This window comes from Eretmochelys imbricata, chromosome 10 (assembly GCF_965152235.1).
Source record: "Eretmochelys imbricata isolate rEreImb1 chromosome 10, rEreImb1.hap1, whole genome shotgun sequence".
Taxonomy (NCBI): Eukaryota; Metazoa; Chordata; order Testudines; family Cheloniidae; genus Eretmochelys; species Eretmochelys imbricata.
Window position 1 is genome coordinate 3,261,092 of NC_135581.1, and position 16,280 is coordinate 3,277,371.

The window sequence follows — 16,280 nt, forward strand, 5'->3', positions numbered from 1 at the left end:
GGCACCCTCCTCTGGCTACACCGAATCCTGGGTGGCAGGGCCAGAACACCGATGATCCAGCTAGCCCTTGTCCCACTCCACTGTGTTTTTCAGGGTTCCTCTCATCTGAGCTAGAAAGGTAGGTCGTTGTACATAAATCCCAGCTCCCCAAAAGGAAATTATAAAACAAACTCTTTTCTGTTTGCAGCAGCGCGGGGGGGGGAGGGGTGTTTGAATTGGGGAGGGAGGATTAATGCATCATTTACTGCCATCTCAGACAATTACCCCCGGCTGGATAGCAAGCCATGTATCTAGCTATGTGTAAAGCCATGGTATCTATCCAGAGCACAGCTTGCTATGCCTAGACACTTGCACAAAAACAAAATTAGAAGCTCAGTTTATTATTTTCTTGGGTATAATTAATTTTCTACATTTAAACTCTCGCCAACTCTATCCTGCAGCTTTGTTGTATTGTTTCCAAAGAACAACATTTAAACTAATGTGTAAAACTGGAGTGGCTGGAAGTGCTGTGTACTTTTTAGGCTGTTTTAGAATTTAGCTCTCAAATTTGAGAAGGGGGAACCTTAAAGCTAGTCTGACCTTCTATCTTCAGAGGCCCTGGGGCTTGCTCTTGAACTCTGAGGATTTGGCTTCAATAGTATGCCTAGTACTCTCCTAAAAGTACTTCTGTGAGCAGACCATGTCCCTTTAATAAACATAATGCATCCCTAGTGTTCTCATGCCTAGTGAAAGAGACGGGGACATTGACTGACTTGCTGCTGGAAATGCATTTCTTTCCCTGTGTTACTAATAACACTTTTGATAGTTGAAAGTGAAAAATAAAAACATTCATTTGTTGCTGTTTAAGCTCATTGCTTCTTCTTTGTGTGTCTCTGCTAGGACAATAAAACCCAGTTTCCCTTCTGCTGAGCAGGTTCAGTTGCATGTGGCCAAGTGATTGTAAATAGCAGTTTTCAGTGCAATGTTTTAAAATTGTGGAAACGTTTCTATTGGACGGAGAAGGCTGTTGAAATGCTGGGCCACATTTAAGTTGCCAGTGCCCTTTTAATGTATATAAAGCACTTCTGCAGTCACATTTGGAAGGTGCTAAAGATGGGTGAAGTATTTCTGGTTTCAGAGTAACAGCCGTGTTAGTCTGTATTCGCAAAAAGAAAAGGAGGACTTGTGGCACCTTAGAGACTAACCAATTTATTTGAGCATAAGCTTTCGTGAGCTACAGCTCACTTCATCGGATGCATACCGCTTGTCTTTTTAATTCAAGTTAAGCATCCAGACCAGGTACTGGGGAGTTTAAAGGTCTGATTCTCTGTCCTCGTGCTTGGTGTGGGAACTGGGGTGTAGTTGCGAAGATGCGTGTTACCATTTAAGCTCTCTGTCCAAGCTGACTGAAAAGCAAAATGAAAACCAACAAGGTGATCTGTTTTGAGAGTCTCCATTGCTCGCACTAACTTAGGTACTTATATGGCCCCATTACCCTACTGTCTATCTACCATAGCATGGCTGCAGATGGAGATGAAAGTTCAAATCCAAGCAAATTATTTTTCAGTAAAATTAAAAACAAAATTTAAAACCAAATAAAATGAAAGCCAAATCTCAGTGATCTGATAGCACCTGTCTAAATATTTATAGTTATTCTGGTGAGGCATGGTGGTCCCATGACGGTGCGACTAGTATGGTACGTATTTATGGACTTTCTGAAGTCAGGTGAAGTCTGTTTCTCAGTGCTTCAGAATGCTCTGCACCCTGTCTGTGTTAGTTCATTTCCCATTTTAGTTTTTTGGGCATTTCTTTTATTTTCACTTGATGTGTTTCATGTGGTACGATTCTGTTTGTGGTCTGAGCGTGAATTACCACCGGCAGTGCACGTTCTTTACACAACACAAGAATCCTTCCTGGTAGTCGTCTTGACTGTGGAGGAAAATGAAGAGGCTTGAGGGATAGGGTGGCCTCTAGGGGATGGGGCGCTGGTTCTGAGCTTCACAGCACGGTCTAGTCCCTCCTCTGCCACTCACCTGCTGTGTTCCCTGGGTAAATCACTTCCTCTTTCTCTGCTTCTTTCGCCTCCCACCCTCATCTTGTCTCTGCTGTAAGCTGTGTGGGGAAGGGAGTCTCACTATGTGTGTGTGCAGTGCCTAGCAGAGACCCAATCTCGTTTGGGGCCTCTTGGCACCACCATAAGAGACACATTAAATAAGAGCAGTGGGTGCATGACTATGAGAGGAATTAACTTAACTTTGTATTTGCTTTTCTTTTTTTTTAATTGTAACCAACCTGGCTTCTCACAAGGGAGTTTGCGTAGCTTGCAGAAAAACACTGTGACCAGAGATCCCTGGAGAAATTCCTAATGTCTGGTTGAGGACTTGATCAGATGAAGAGCCTTGATGTCTAATTATATCTGTTTAGATCAGGGCCCTAGACTTCCTGCTAACGTACTTGGTATCTGAGAGACAAGATAGGTGAGATGATATCTTTTACTGGGCCAGCTTCTGTTGGTGAAGTCTGAGAAACAAAAAGAAAAGGAGGACTTATGGCACCTTAGAGACTAACCAATTTATTTGAGCATAAGCTTTCGTGAGCTACAGCTCCGATGAAGTGAGCTAGTCTCTAAGGTGCCACAAGTCCTCCTTTTCCTTTTGCGAATACAGACTAATAGGGCTGCTACTCTGAGAGACGAGATTTTGAGATTACACAGAGCTCTTCCTCAGATCTCACTGGAGGGATGTTAATGGGCCATTTCATCTTGAGTGGTCCCTTGAACTATGTGTTAACTACTTAACTACTATGTTTTAATCACCAGTATGTTTAGTTTCAGAGTAGCAGCCGCGTTAGTCTGTATTGGTAACAGGACCAAACGTAGTGAGGTCCATCCCTCTTCCCAGAGTCTCTGTGCACGCTGCTGTTTTCTGCTTGCTGCCTGTTCACTTTCACTTGCAGTGTTCCTGGTGAACACTGGCAGGACTTGGAGGGGCATGCACTGCCCCAGCAGAGCAGAGGGCTGCGTATAGGCACAGGGCTGCCAGCTGCACAACGTGAACAAGTGGACAAGAATCGACAACAATATTTTCTTCACTTTCTTTCGGTGAGTCCTGTTTAGAGGTGCTCATAATAACGGCAGGTACAGTCAGTAGCTATGGAAGGCTGGATGATTTTTAAGTTTTTGCTTCTCTAAGAAATAAAGCAACTGAGCTGCACGCTGGCTAGAACCATCTTCCATGCTGTGAGCCTTCAGAATTACACGTGCTTCCCGTGTGTCTAGGCCAACGCTACCAGCTGAGCCCTATTATCACGTGGCAACAGCAACAGTACAAAACGAGCTCCTCGGAATAGGAATGGTGACAGACTTCAGCAAAGAAGTCTCGGTTTCTTTTTTAACTTTCTTAGGGCAATATTTTTAGCTCAGCCACAACATCTAGCCCCAGGCCCGTTATTCCCACTGCAGGATGTGGACCTAGCAATCACTATTCCTGTTGCCATTAGCACAGCACTTGCTTTGATGACTAACAGAAGTGTTAACACTTAACAGACCTCAGGACCTTTCCAAGGCAAATGCCTCCTCTCGGTGGCTTCTGCAGGGTGGTTTCCGCTGAAATCCTGGTCCTGGCTGTCTGTACAGAGTGTGAAAGACCTTCCTGCTGAGAGGTACTGGAGACGGATTAAGCTCCACCCTTGTGCCAGGGAATCAATCCAGGAAGCTCATGAAAGCTCCAGGTAGCTCACGAAAGCTTATGCTCAAATAAATTGGTTAGTCTCTAAGGTGCCACAAGTACTCCTTTTCTTTTTGCAAATACAGACTAACACGGCTGTTACTCTGAATCCAGGAAGAATCTCTCTCTCCTCCTTCCAACCTGCCTCCCCTCCTCTCAATGGAGCTCTCTTGGTTCTGCAGACTGTAGCTGTGCTGACTAGCTCCCCAAACAGCCAATTAACTCGGTAACTCTCCAGGGGCGCCCGGGAATAGCCATGTCCTCAGCCAGCCGGGTGCTCTAATCTCTTTCCTATCTCTTAGCTGCTTGTCTCCTTGCTAGTGCTGCAGGAAAGCACAGTATCCCCAAGAGCAGGTGGCTGCATGAGAGGAAAGTGGTACCCATCGGGGTTCATTGGCATCACTGCCCTTCCCGCCCAGAGAGAGTCGCTGTTCCAAGAACTGGAGAGCATCTGCCAATAAATCTCTTGTCTCAGGACAGCTTGAGGCTAGTGACTAGGCTGTTAATGGGCACCTGTGCACTGTGGTGACGAGCACAGTGTAAAAGCCTAAGCGGTGAGATGTTGTCTAGGACCGTGTCTGTGCCAGGCCCGGCAGTGTGGTGGCACTTGTGGATCAGGACAGATGGCATTAGGGGGGTGAATGAGCTGCAGGCTAATCGTGCTGTGCTGAGGAACCATAGCTCCTGTTGCTCAGTGCCTCTGAGTGTTGGTCTGCGTGTGACCGGACCTGCAGCCCTTCATCCTGCTGAGCTGAACGGGAACTTTGCCTGCGTGAGGATGGCAGGATTTGGCCTGATGTACTGAGCAGCTTGTTCCCAGCCCCGTGACGCTCTCCGTGGTTCTATTTCCCTCCCCCCCGCCACCCCGTTTGTCTGATCTGTTGGATCTTTGAGTTCTTTGGGGCAGGGACTGTCTCACTGTAAATGGAGAGCCCCTAGCACAATGGGGCCCTGATCCCCCTCCAGGGCTTCTAGGCACTAGAACTACTAAGTTCTATTAAGTAGTGGGGATAAAAACACATGAGTTATGTTGGCCCTACAGCCACTTCACACGGCTCCTAACCATCCTACTGTAGACCCAGCCCAGCCGTTTGTCACCTAGATTTCTTTCTTCACTCAGCTGGGCTGTTTCCTTTGCCACATCTCTGATCTGAGAAGGGAAGGGATTTGGGCAGCTGAGGCAATAATGGCTACAAAGGCTTTTACCGTGTCCTCCCTTATTGACAAGACTGTTGTTGACATAACCTAGCACAACCCAGTTCCAGTTTCTCCTGTGGCTCCTGCAGCCTGTATCTCCAAGTGCTCTAGAGTGAAATAGCTCTAAGGGCCCCACGCTGAGTGTCCATCTCCCTTTGAGGGGTTTTGGTTTTTGTTTTTTTTGAGGAGGGTTGCAGGCAAGTGATTTGCATCTCTGCAGGTAAGGCCCTAAGTTAAAGAACAGCTCATAGAGGGAGAGGAGGAAAAAGAGAGATGAATAACAAAGAGAAGCCTGGTTTCAGAGTAGCAGCCGTGTTAGTCTGTATTCGCAAAAAGAAAAGGAGGACTTGTGGCACCTTAGAGACTAACCAATTTATTTGAGCATAAGCTTTTGTGAGCTACAGCTCACTTCTGTTTCCTTGTGACTGGAGAAAAGGAGTGAGCACATCCAGTTATACTGAATTTTGGTAAGCGCTTGCATGCTGTAGCAATGGCTGCTGTACAAGAACCCAGACAGAAATGAGGAAGAAAAGAAGAGAAGGTCAGGAGTTGGACTGGAGAAGGCTCTCTTACCAAGAGCAGTAGGTTACATGAGGAGCAGCCGAGAGACTGCTGTTTCATGAGTGGGGTGGGATTGGGGCAAGTCCAGGAGGATTTTCAAGACTGAAGAGAACAATTTTGAGAAGGATCTTGGGATTGTTGTGGGGCTTGTTTCTGGCTCACTAATTTCAGTCATGATTTCAGTCACTGACTTTAATCATGACTGAAATTAGCGAGCCAGAAACCTTGATTTTTATTTTTTTTTTTAAATAATTGAATTTAATCTTGTTTTGCATTTGTACTTTAGTTATTCCTAAAGAAAAATTAATTCTTAGTGATTGGTATAACAATTAAAACATTGACTTGCAACCAAATATAGTCTTTACACTAAAAGTGGTTCTTTTTGCTAACTAGGCAGATACACTCAGTGGTTTTCAACCTCTTTTTTTTTTTTTTTTTTTCATTTGCGGTGAAAATTTCAAAAATGGCGGCATAGACCCCTTTAGAAACCTTAGGCAGGGTCTGTGGAGCCTCAGGGATCGGTAGACCCCAGGTTGAAATCCACGGCACTGTCTGTACACAATTATTTAAGCTATTCTATAGCTCAGCGTACACTTATTCAGATTTTTAACTTCTGTGTTTTGTTTTCGTTTTTTTTAGTGTGTTAGAAAATGACAAATGATGCATTTCTTATTTTACTGGATTGGGGTGTTTGTTTTTATTTGGGATTTATGTTAAGATGCCTTAGGATGGTAACCAGAATTAAATTACAAATATAAAACAACAGCATTTTGAAATAGTCTTTATTAGTTAAATGAAACTTCCTTAAATGTGCTGCATACATAAGAAAAAGGCTTCTTGAAAACTGCTTTTGCATTTTAAACTGACTGATTAAACCAAGGAAGTGTTTCTGATCACTCTCCTGTCTGTTCTCTATCGGCCAGATTCTCAAAGGTATTTAGGCCCCTAAAGATGCAAGTAGGTGTTTTTGAAAATCCCAGTAGGGCGCTAGCTGCATCTGTAGAAGCCTAAATACCTTTGAGAATCTGGCCCCAGGTCCGGGCAGTGGTATTAATTTGGGGGATGTGCAGGTGCAAATGCGCCCGCCCGCCCTAGTTGCTGCGGAGCGTATTTTAGAACACGGCCCTGGAGTCGGTGTTGGGGGTGCAGGCTGGGAGGGCCCCAGCAGCGCATGGCTGGCATGGCTCAGTGGTGTGATGCCAGGACTGTGTACTCAGTTCCAGGGCTGGGCCAGCTTGTTTAAACATCCTCCAAGCAGAGGCTGAGTCAGGGAGGTGTGTTTCCTGTTAGGCCGTAGGCCTAGGTGGAGTGGGTCCAGGTTCTCCAGCGAAGGGCAGGGTGTTGGGTGCCCACGCTGGGTGCACTCTGATCTGAGGGTGGGCTCGGGGGAGGCGTCCCTGCACGGTGGCCAGCCCGCACTCCATCCTGCACCCCCTGATAACCTCATTGCTCCCTAGGGGAGCATGCCCCGCAGTGTGAAACCCAGTGCAGTTGTGTGTCCGTGCTGGGCACATTGTGTGTAGCAGCCCTAACTGCTTCACCACAGACTTGGGTTTATTGAGCTGAGCATCCTGCAGGTTCCTGGTACATCTTGTAGCTCATCTCTTGTCACACACCTAGAAAGAAATACACAGCGAGGGGCTGTTTTCTCTGAATCCCCGTCTGGGTTTTACGCTGCGTGCCCCATCGTGTCACGCACACAGACCTAGAGCGGAGAGCCATTTCTCTCAGCGTGTGCTGTGTGTGTCTGCACGGTGCTAATCCACAGCAGCTTCTAGCTGCACCGAATAGGCGCTCCTTCCTTGTACGGGGCATGACCTCAGCTGTGCAGAGAGAATGCCTAACCCTCGGCTTCAGCAATTCAGAAAGCCAGTTCTGGGTGCTACGCCTAGAAGGGGCACAATGCACGCGGTACCTGCTCAAAGGTTGATTGCATGTTGGCGACAAGCTGAGGTTTGAACAAAGCAGAAAGAATTGACACACCCTCTGCCTAAAGAAACGTAGCCACAGAGCCGCACTGGGCCACCACGAGAGCAAAAGCCGTCTGTCTGGTCTGTTTCTGGGGCTAGCAGAACAGCACAGCCTGCCTGGAAGCAAGGCAGGATAAGGGATTTATGAAACACTGCCAAGTACGATGAGCAAGCTCCTGTACAAGGAGAGATTAACACAAGTGGGATTATTTCTGGCCTGATCCGGTGAAGCTTTCCTCAGGCGATAGGTCAGGGTGAAATCGTTAGGGCTGCTCCATGAGTACGGGACTGCACAGTTGGTCCCTTAGCTTGTAAAAGGGGGAAATCTGAGCTGGGGCGAGGGGTCTGAAATAACAGATGTGCCAGTGAAGGCAGGTGGTCTGCTCTTTGCTTCTGTTTTGTGGTCCTCCTGTTTCCTCCTCTGTGGCTGGAGCTAAACTTCTCTGCACACCTCTCCCTGTCTCCGGTCCCAGCCTCGTTTGGCACTGTTCAGGCTTCTCGTGTGTCTGAGAACCTTTGCTTGTGTTTTCTAACTGGCCTCTCTTTCGCCGGTGCACGGACGTTCTCCCTCACGCTGGCTCCCTCGGTCCCTGGACAGGTTAATCCAATGAAATGTGCTCCCTATGCCAGGATGGCTGCTTTTTAAACCTGCCCTGGCGCTGTTGGCCTCCCCCAAGCTCAGACGCAGCTTTTCCTGCCAGTTGCCACCTGTGTTGTCCAGGTAAAATCCATCGCCTTGTGCAAGGGTGGCCAACCCGACCCTGAGAAGGAGCCAGAATTTACCAATGTACGTTGCCAAAGAGCCCCAGTAATACGTCAGCAGCCCCCCATTAGCTCCCCACGCCTCCCAGTCAGCTGTTTCCTGGCGTGCAGGAGGCTCTGGGAGGGAGAGGGGGAGGAGCGAGGGCATGGCAGGCTCAGGGGAGGGGGCGGGAAGGGGTGGAGTGGGGGAAGGGTCTGTGGCAGAGCCGGGGGGAGCAGTGAGCACCCCCCGGCACATTGGAAAGTTGGCGCCTATAGCCGCAGCCCCGGAGTCGGGGCCTAGACAAGGAGCCGCAGATTAACTTCTGAAGAGCCGCGTGTGGCTCCGGAGCCCCAGGTTGGCCACCCCGGCCTTGTGGTTTGCAGTAAATCTTCTGCTAACTAACGCGCTCCTCTAACAATGCCGTGTGTCTGGGTTAAACCCAGGAGCACCAGAGAACCTGGTGGACTGTCCCTGGTGTGTCCTGTGGAGCTGGCCGGCTCCGGGCAGGGGACAGCAGGGGTGCAAAATGAAACTGCTGCTCTGATCTGCTCCCAGCAGCAGGTGCTTTGCTCCCTCCACCCCAATAATGATCTTATAAGAGCATAACCTAGCTCTTGTTTCACAGACCTCAGCCTGCTTCCCAAAATCCTTATCCCCGCTGTACAGATAGGGAAATTGAGGCACAGGGCCGGGACACAACTTGCCCAAGGCCATCCAGCAGGCCAGAGCTCTACCCAGTAGGAAACATTGCCTTGAGTCTCCCCCCCCAAAAAAAAAAAAAAAAAAAAACAAAAACAATATTCAACTCCCAGCATCTGCAGCTATCTCACTGCTTCCCCACCCACTTGTCACTCCGGTGAAGTCCTTGCCTAATTTAGGTTGCGACCCCTCGGGTCAGCGGTGGTACCATTCTGTTTGCCTGGACTCTGATTTGCACCCCAATAGCACTAGTTTAATGACCGCATGGTATTGGACCTCGCCTGCCCCTCGGCTGCCCCTCGTGGGGGGACCCGTCTCCTCCACAGTGTCTCAGGGCCGTTGCTGAGTAACAGCCAGGAACGTTGGCCTCAAACGTTTGCTTTGTACTGCAGCCAAGACACAGGTGCTATCTCAGAACAGAGCCAGGTCCCTGCCTGAAGGAGCTGGCGACCCAGCTCCAACTCCAACACCATCACCACCCCCGGGCAGGCTGGGGAGGGTCTTGCCGGCAGTTGGTGAGCTCCTGTGGGCAAGGCTTGGACTTTCTTGCCTTGCAATAGCACCGGGAGTCGTCCTCCCCCCCTTGTGCAGGCTGCTCTGCAGCTGCGTGGTGAGAGACTGTCCGTGCTCCAGAGAGTTTGCTGACAACAGCCACAAAGATGAGCAGGGGAATGGTGTGTGGAGGGATGAAGTGACTCCCCAGGTCCCAGCTCATGTCATATGGGCCTGAGCGCAAGAGATGGGGGGAATTATTCTCCCCAGTTTCCAGAGTGGGAACTGAGGCTCGGAGAGGTGATCCGACACGCCCGAGCTGGGAATGGAACCCAGCTCTCCTGAGCCCCAGGCCGGTGCCCAAACCATAAGGCCGTCCTCCCTCTGCATTGCACGGGTGGAGCAGAACCACACTTGGGATGTCCGTGCATCGGCTGAGGTAGCCTTGCCAGGTAGGAGCCGGCCAGCCAGCAGGGTCCCTTGTGAAGGTGTCTCTCTATAGCGTGCGTATAGCGTGTACCTGGGTGTCTCTTCCATCCCACCCCCGGAGTAACGCCGTGAGTCGGTGGTTAGGGTCTGTTTGGCTGGACACGCTTCTGTCCTGCTCGCTCGCAGCACCACTTCACAGCTGTGCGTTGGCTTCCGTGGCCTGAGCTCTGCCTCCTCCCCGGGTGTGAAAAGCAGGTCCTGGCCGCAGGTGGAGGTTTTATCAGCGTTTATCAGCTGCCTGCTCCACATCCTGCTCTGCAGCGCCTCCCACCCCCCTTTGCCTTGCAGACATGGCCTTCCCACGGAACCAGAAGCTGAACCTCCTGCGCCTCACCGTGCTCTTGATTGTGGCTTTAGCTGGTATCAAATTTATCTTCCGAGACAGGTAAGACACTTGTCCACAACCAGGCTGCCCACGGAGCCCGGGGTAGTGCTGGGGCCAGTCCCCTGGTGCTTGGAGCTGAGTTCTGTCTGTCTGGCCCCAAGGCAGCTCCTTAGCTGAGCTAGCGTTGGTATGCCCTCACCCCGTCTCTCTCAAGCGCTGCACTGGCATGGCCAGCTGAGCCTGCCACACGTCTCTGGATTTGTAACCAAACGTGGGGACTGGGATCTTACTGCTGCTCCCCGGCTTCTCTCGCTGGGTGCTGGAGTGTCCTGGGTTCCCATTGCTGGGCCAGCTCTCCCCAGAGCGTACAGACCTGTAGATGGGGAGGCGGGTCCCAGTGACAGAGAGCTGCGTCTTCCCCACTCTGCCCCCAGCCAACGTCCCAGTCTGCCGGCGACAGCAGGCACTGGAGACTGTGACCCATTCCCAGGTGGCCTCTATGGGACTCTCCTGCAGAGCACACGCTGGAGGGCACAGCCGCAGGGCAGTAGGTTGGACTGTTCAGCTCAGATACCCTCCAGGGCCAGCAGCTGTTCTTGGGGGTGATGGGGCTGGAGCAGGGCACACCCCCTTTGGCTTAGGCATGGGGAACTGTGTGACTCCAGGAGCGGGTGGAAGCTGCGCTCACAGCCCTGGAGGCTGATGTCCCTGCCCGTCTCCAGAGCAGATGCTGGTGGGCTTTCCCCCACACCTTCTGTCCTGGCAGAGCCCCCGGGGGCTGGGAGGGGAAGTCAGTGCCTGGGGCCACTCTGCTGAAACTGCCCACAAGGGAGCCGGTGCGTCAGGACGCTGAAAGTTTCCAGCGGCTATGTTCTGCACGCGCAGTGTTACCCCGGATCTGCACAAGCACATCAGCAAGGACAATGACTTCTGGGGAAAGGCTGGAGAGGAAAAGGAGGAGGCCAACCCCCACAACCAGGCCTTAGAGATCTCGGTGGTGAAGATAATGGGTCCAAAGGAAGACACCAAAAAGCAGCTCTCCAAGGACTTCAGCACCACAGAGATGAGGCTTGTCCACCTGGACCTGAAAGGAGCTGCGCCCAAGGTCTCCTACTTGGAACAGGTGAGCAGCAGAGGGTTCTGGGATGACACTTGTCCCCTCTCTCCTGCCTTGTCCCTGTCCTGCTGGGCTGCAGGTGGACATCCCACTTGTTACAAGCAGGTCCTGTGGGCGTCAGAGTTCAGCCACTGGCTTCCAGTGCTCGCAGAGAGCACAGGGCACCTTCCTGCCCTGGTCGCGCGAGCCACTCTCGGCTCCGTGGTGGGAAGGGAAAGGAAGAGCTGGCTTTGGAACTGCCTGAGTGTGGGATGTTGCCCACTGGCCAGGGATCTCACACACTCCCCTCAGAGGGACGTAACAGAATCCCGTGGCCGCAGTTCAGAGTGAGAGACACCTATGGTAGCCCGGGAGCTCTGACTCCTTTTGCTGCCCTTGTGCTTGCCTGGAACCCATGCAGCCTGGCAAGGAGCCCTGCTGAGGCGGGTTTCTAGCCAGGCAAGGCCATGGGCTCTTCTGGTGCTATTGAGCCGGGCTCAATGAAAGCCAGGGGAATTGCACCCATAGACACCCAGGCTCAGTCTGACCTGTGGTCTCTGGCCAGGAGACTGATGGGCGAGCTTTCCATTTCCCCCCCGCCCCCCGACCCCCGCTATGCTCTCCAGCCCCAGCAGGTTGGCTCATTGCCTTGGGCATTTGCTCTCCTTGCAGGTGTTTCCGCTTCTTTCCAAACTTGGTGCAAATGGAATCCTGGTCGAGTACGAAGACATGTTTCCCTTTAAGGGTGAGCTTGAAACCCTCAAGTCTTCATACGCTTATAGGTAAGGTGTTGCAATGGGCACGAGTGAACCGCAGCGCTTTTCCACATGGCGGGGGGCGGGGGCGGGCTGGAGGTGACAAAGGAGGAAGCATTTGGCTGTGTGTGTTGGCTAGGTATCCAAAAGTAACGTGACCCACTCGATGCCGGAGGGTCTGCAAGTCTGGGCATGGCCCTGCTGGAACAGCCCTCGATAAGAGCCCGCTGCCTGCCGCAGTTCTGAGCCCTCTGGCTGTGCCCGCCGTTGGAGCAGCCTCCATGTCTGTTCTTACAGTGTCCGCGTTTGGATCCCAGTTTGCATTCCCAGTGTCTCTCCACGTGGAAAAGCAGTGAGCCAATGAGCAGGGAGCGACTCTGAGCTGCACCACTGTAACTGTGCCACTCTGGGGACGCGCATGGGTTTCCTGCGCTAATGTGCAGCGCTCTGAATGTGGGGGTGTAGTGGGGCAGCCGCCCGCTCTGGCAGAACGGGTTAAAAGCAGCCCTGGAGAGGGCTGCGGCTAGGATAAAAGGAGTGAGAGCAGCTGAGGGAGTGGCTGACCACAGCTGGCCCTGATAAGAGGGCTGGGGGCCAGGAGCTGAAGGAGTCTCACGCTAGCCCTGGAGTGGGAAGGGCTGGCTGCCTGGGAGCAAGGTAGCTGAAGCAGAGCAGAACAGTGCTGGGGAAGGGCAAAGGAAGTTGGGATCTCCAGCCTGGTGGACTCAGGCTGCAGGCCTTGGTGAAGGTACTGGGCCTACAGCGGTGCAGCCTGGGGATAGGCAGAGGCAACTGGTCCAACCCCCTTGCCAATGATGAGTGGCCATGACAGTGCGGTCTGCCCCAGTGAAAGGGGGCTAGATCTTGACTGGCAGTAGCCACTGAGGCAAGGTGGGCTTAGAGGGTTGGGGGTTCCCCTGGGAGGGGAGACCCAGAGCGTCGGGGCACGGTGGTGGGGCAGCATCCCAAGGCATGGGGCACTGGGGTCCGGGAGGGACACGGGGCCTGAGGCAGGAGAGACACTAGCCAGCAGAGGGCGCTCCGGAGCGGAGCTAATCCCCAAGACGACCAGCAGGAAGCGCCGCGGCGGTGAGTCGTCGCTCTGCTACAGGGAGTACCAGGCTCCTCCTGTCTGTCGCACAGCCGTTAACACCGCCAGTGCCCTGAGCCAGATTTAACACTCAGGCGTTGGCGTGTCTGGGAGCCTGCGAATGGCCTGAGTTTGCCAACCAGCACCTGCAAAACGCAAAGCCCTCTGACCTGCCGATTGTCCCTGTCGCCCTGCAGCGAAGATGACATCGAGAAGATCCAGCGGCTAGCGGCGCTCAATAAGCTGGAGGTGGTTCCCCTGGTGCAGACCTTTGGGCATGTGGAGGTAGGCGTCGATCTCTGTGCGAGTCAGTCCTTCCGTAGGGGCAGGCTGAGAGCAGCTGCTCCTGGCCCGGAGGGTGAAAGGCATGTCCTGCCATCCAGATGGCTCCAACCGCCTCCCAGAAGTGGGGTGGATCCAGGTGCCGACATGGCTGGTACCAAACACTGCATAGAGCTGAATCTCTCTCCTCTCTCCCCATCAAGCAGGCCTGGTGGTGCACAGACATGGCCCCACCCTGGAGCTCTCCCCAGAAAAGCTCTGTTCTTTTCTGGCTTAAACCAGGCTCACCCAGGTGTTACTGTGTGGCTTTAACAATTACTGCACACCCTGAATGGCTTAGCTCTGGATGTAGACCTGTTCCAGCAGTAGATGAGGGTGGGGAAGGCCTGTGATGGGACCTGCTTAGGAGGGCACTCTCCTCGGGATTGTTCGTGCAGGGTTTTGTTTATGGTGTTTGCAGCTCTCCGTCTTTCAGGGAGCCAGGCGAGTTCTTGGCGCTCGCAGACTAGTGGTTACTCTCCCTTTGTCAGGGGGAGGCAGGGTGACAGTCCATTGCCCTTCTTGATTGGAAGCATTTAAAGGGCGCTAGATATAGATTGGGTTTTTTTGGGCTCTGAACAGGCAAACGTCTCCCTGACCGCGGGGACCGGGTGTCATTCTAAGTCTGAAGCACCATGCCCACCTGTGGGGCTAGGAACCCACTTGTAGAACAGAGCCACTCAAGCCAGCGTCACACCAGAGTGACCTCCTGTGAGGACCAGGGTCTGAGAGACACCGAGTGCTCCGGTCTCCCATGCAATGCCCGTTGGCTGAGCTTAGGCACTGAGCCAGGGGCTGTTTCTGTGACTGCTGGGTTTCCCTCACGAGTGTCTGGCTCCCCTCTCTGTTGCTGAGTGAGGAATCTGCTTCTCCTGAGGGTGTCTCAGTCTCTCTCCTCACCCTGCCACCTCAGTCTCCTCAACCCAACAAGGTGGCATTGGTCTCTGCCCCCAAACTGGGAGGTAGCTGTATGCTGGCTTTCCTCCAAGGCAAGGAGGCAGCTTCCTCTCTGTCTTGTGCCCCCCTGGGGCAAGGAGGGAGCTGGCAAGGATGCCAGCCATGGGTCCAGCTTGGCTCCACCGCCACATCACTCGTTCGTAAACAACTGGTATTTGCAGAGGTCTTGACAGTGAGCCTGGTGGAGGCTCCTGTGAACTGGTGCGCTCAGCCCGGGGCATTCCACAGGGAGCAGGTACACCTCCCACAGACCGTGCTGATCAACCCCCCGGGCACGTGGACGGGGGGTCCCCCTCTTACTGGCCCACGTGTCCCCATTGCGCAGCATGACTCTAGCTGGACAGAGCCCCTTTAAAGCAGACCCGTGACTTGCCTCCCAGTTACTCCTTTCCCTTGCAGTCAAACTGCTCTCTTTCCAAAGCCCAGCGCCATCTGCCAGGGGTCCAGTGGGGTTGGTTTGTGCACGGTGTGGTTTGGTGCTACGTTGGGTTCACACGCTTCCTTGTGACAGTTTATCCTGAAGCACGACAAGTACCGATACCTGCGGGAAGTCGAGCGCTTCCCCAACAGCCTCAACCCCCACGTCCCAGACACCCTGTCCCTGCTGAAGAGCATCCTGTCACAGGTGATGGACAAACACAGGCACTCGAGCTGGATCCACATCGGAGCCGACGAGGTAAGTGCTGGGGAGTTCCTGTGGAAGGCGTCCCATGCTCTCCCCTCTGCCGGCTCAGGCAGTTATGGGGTGTGTGTGTCATTTGTATTGCAGTAGCCCCAGCTGTAGATTGGAACCCTGCTGTTCTAACACAATGGCTGCCCCTGCCTTGACAAGCTTACTGTCTAATGGTCTAAGGAGGGACACAGTAGACTGTCCCCAATTCTAGGTGCAAAGTCCTCTACGGCTTACGACAGCCCCTCTGGGTAAAGGGAAGGGAAGAGGAACAAAACGTCTGGAGAAGAGGCTTGCAGAGCTACTCCGCCTTCCAGCACACTGAGCACAGCTTTTAGTGGCTTCCTTGCAGGTCCTGTAGCGATCTGGCTTCTGTTTACAGACCCCAAAGTATTTCCAACTCTGCATACAGTACCAGTGAAATGGAGCCCCCTGTGGGGTGCAGGGTAGCAGCTCTTTGGTGCCCGACACTGGGTTGGGAGGAGGTGACATTTTTGGCCAAAGTACACGGGGACAAACTCTTGCATGTTACGCAGTGTCCCCTGGGTTCTCTAACGACTCTGCAGAGCAGATGGGGCCTGGTGTTTCAAAGCATCCTGCAAAGGTCCCATGAGCAGTAAAGTGCCTATGACTGATCTGCCCACCCTGCAGGGGTGAAGGTCTGAGTTGACCCAGCCTGGGTTTGAACTCTGAGTTAGTGGGGGAGAGTCAAGCTGCGTTCCAACCCAGCTGGTACTTTTGCCATCCAGGGTTGCCCCAGTGAAGAGGTAATGTAAGCTGTGCTGTACTGACTCTTGACTGTCTAGATGTTCTGGTGGGGGGGGTGGGTTAATTTTATTTATTTTATTTTTAAATATACATGTTTACATCCGTGTTTACATCAGTGAAGGCCAGTTGGAGGTGCGCACCTTTGCTCCTGGGGAGCTAGTTAAACAGTCTCGAACCAGCCCTGAGAAAGGTCTGTCCGCTGCTCAGACAAGCGTTGGCCTTGTGGGGGAGAGCTCCAATGTGGGGGTGATCCTTCACACAGAAGAGACGGAACTGTGCCTGCAAGCTCTTTGGAGAGCTTGCCTCTGCCACGGTCATCACCTCTGTCTGTCTGGAGTCAGGCTCAACCAGCTGCTCACGCTGTGCCAGCTTGGTGACACTGGTATAGTTGTGTGTATCATCCGCATGTTGCTGGCACTTGGGTCCGTCTCGTTTGATTGC

The 16,280-nt window shown here is 52.7% G+C and overlaps 1 protein-coding gene across 3 annotated transcripts in view; it reads left to right on the plus strand.

The window, feature by feature from the left end:
* Positions 1-16,280, plus strand: part of LOC144270784 (hexosaminidase D-like) — a 28,577-nt gene continuing 12,297 nt past the window's right edge. Inside the window, exons 1-6 of one of the 3 annotated variants that reach the window (XM_077827482.1) lie at positions 1-118; positions 10,146-10,242; positions 11,068-11,305; positions 11,951-12,060; positions 13,321-13,408; positions 14,913-15,077. In XM_077827482.1, coding sequence (XP_077683608.1) covers positions 10,148-10,242; positions 11,068-11,305; positions 11,951-12,060; positions 13,321-13,408; positions 14,913-15,077 — 696 coding nt within the window. In that variant the 5' untranslated portion in view covers positions 1-118; positions 10,146-10,147. Of the gene's footprint in view, positions 119-8,005; positions 8,154-10,145; positions 10,243-11,067; positions 11,306-11,950; positions 12,061-13,320; positions 13,409-14,912; positions 15,078-16,280 lie in introns of those variants that run through there. The other 2 variants (XR_013347246.1, XM_077827481.1) reach the window with 2 other exon arrangements.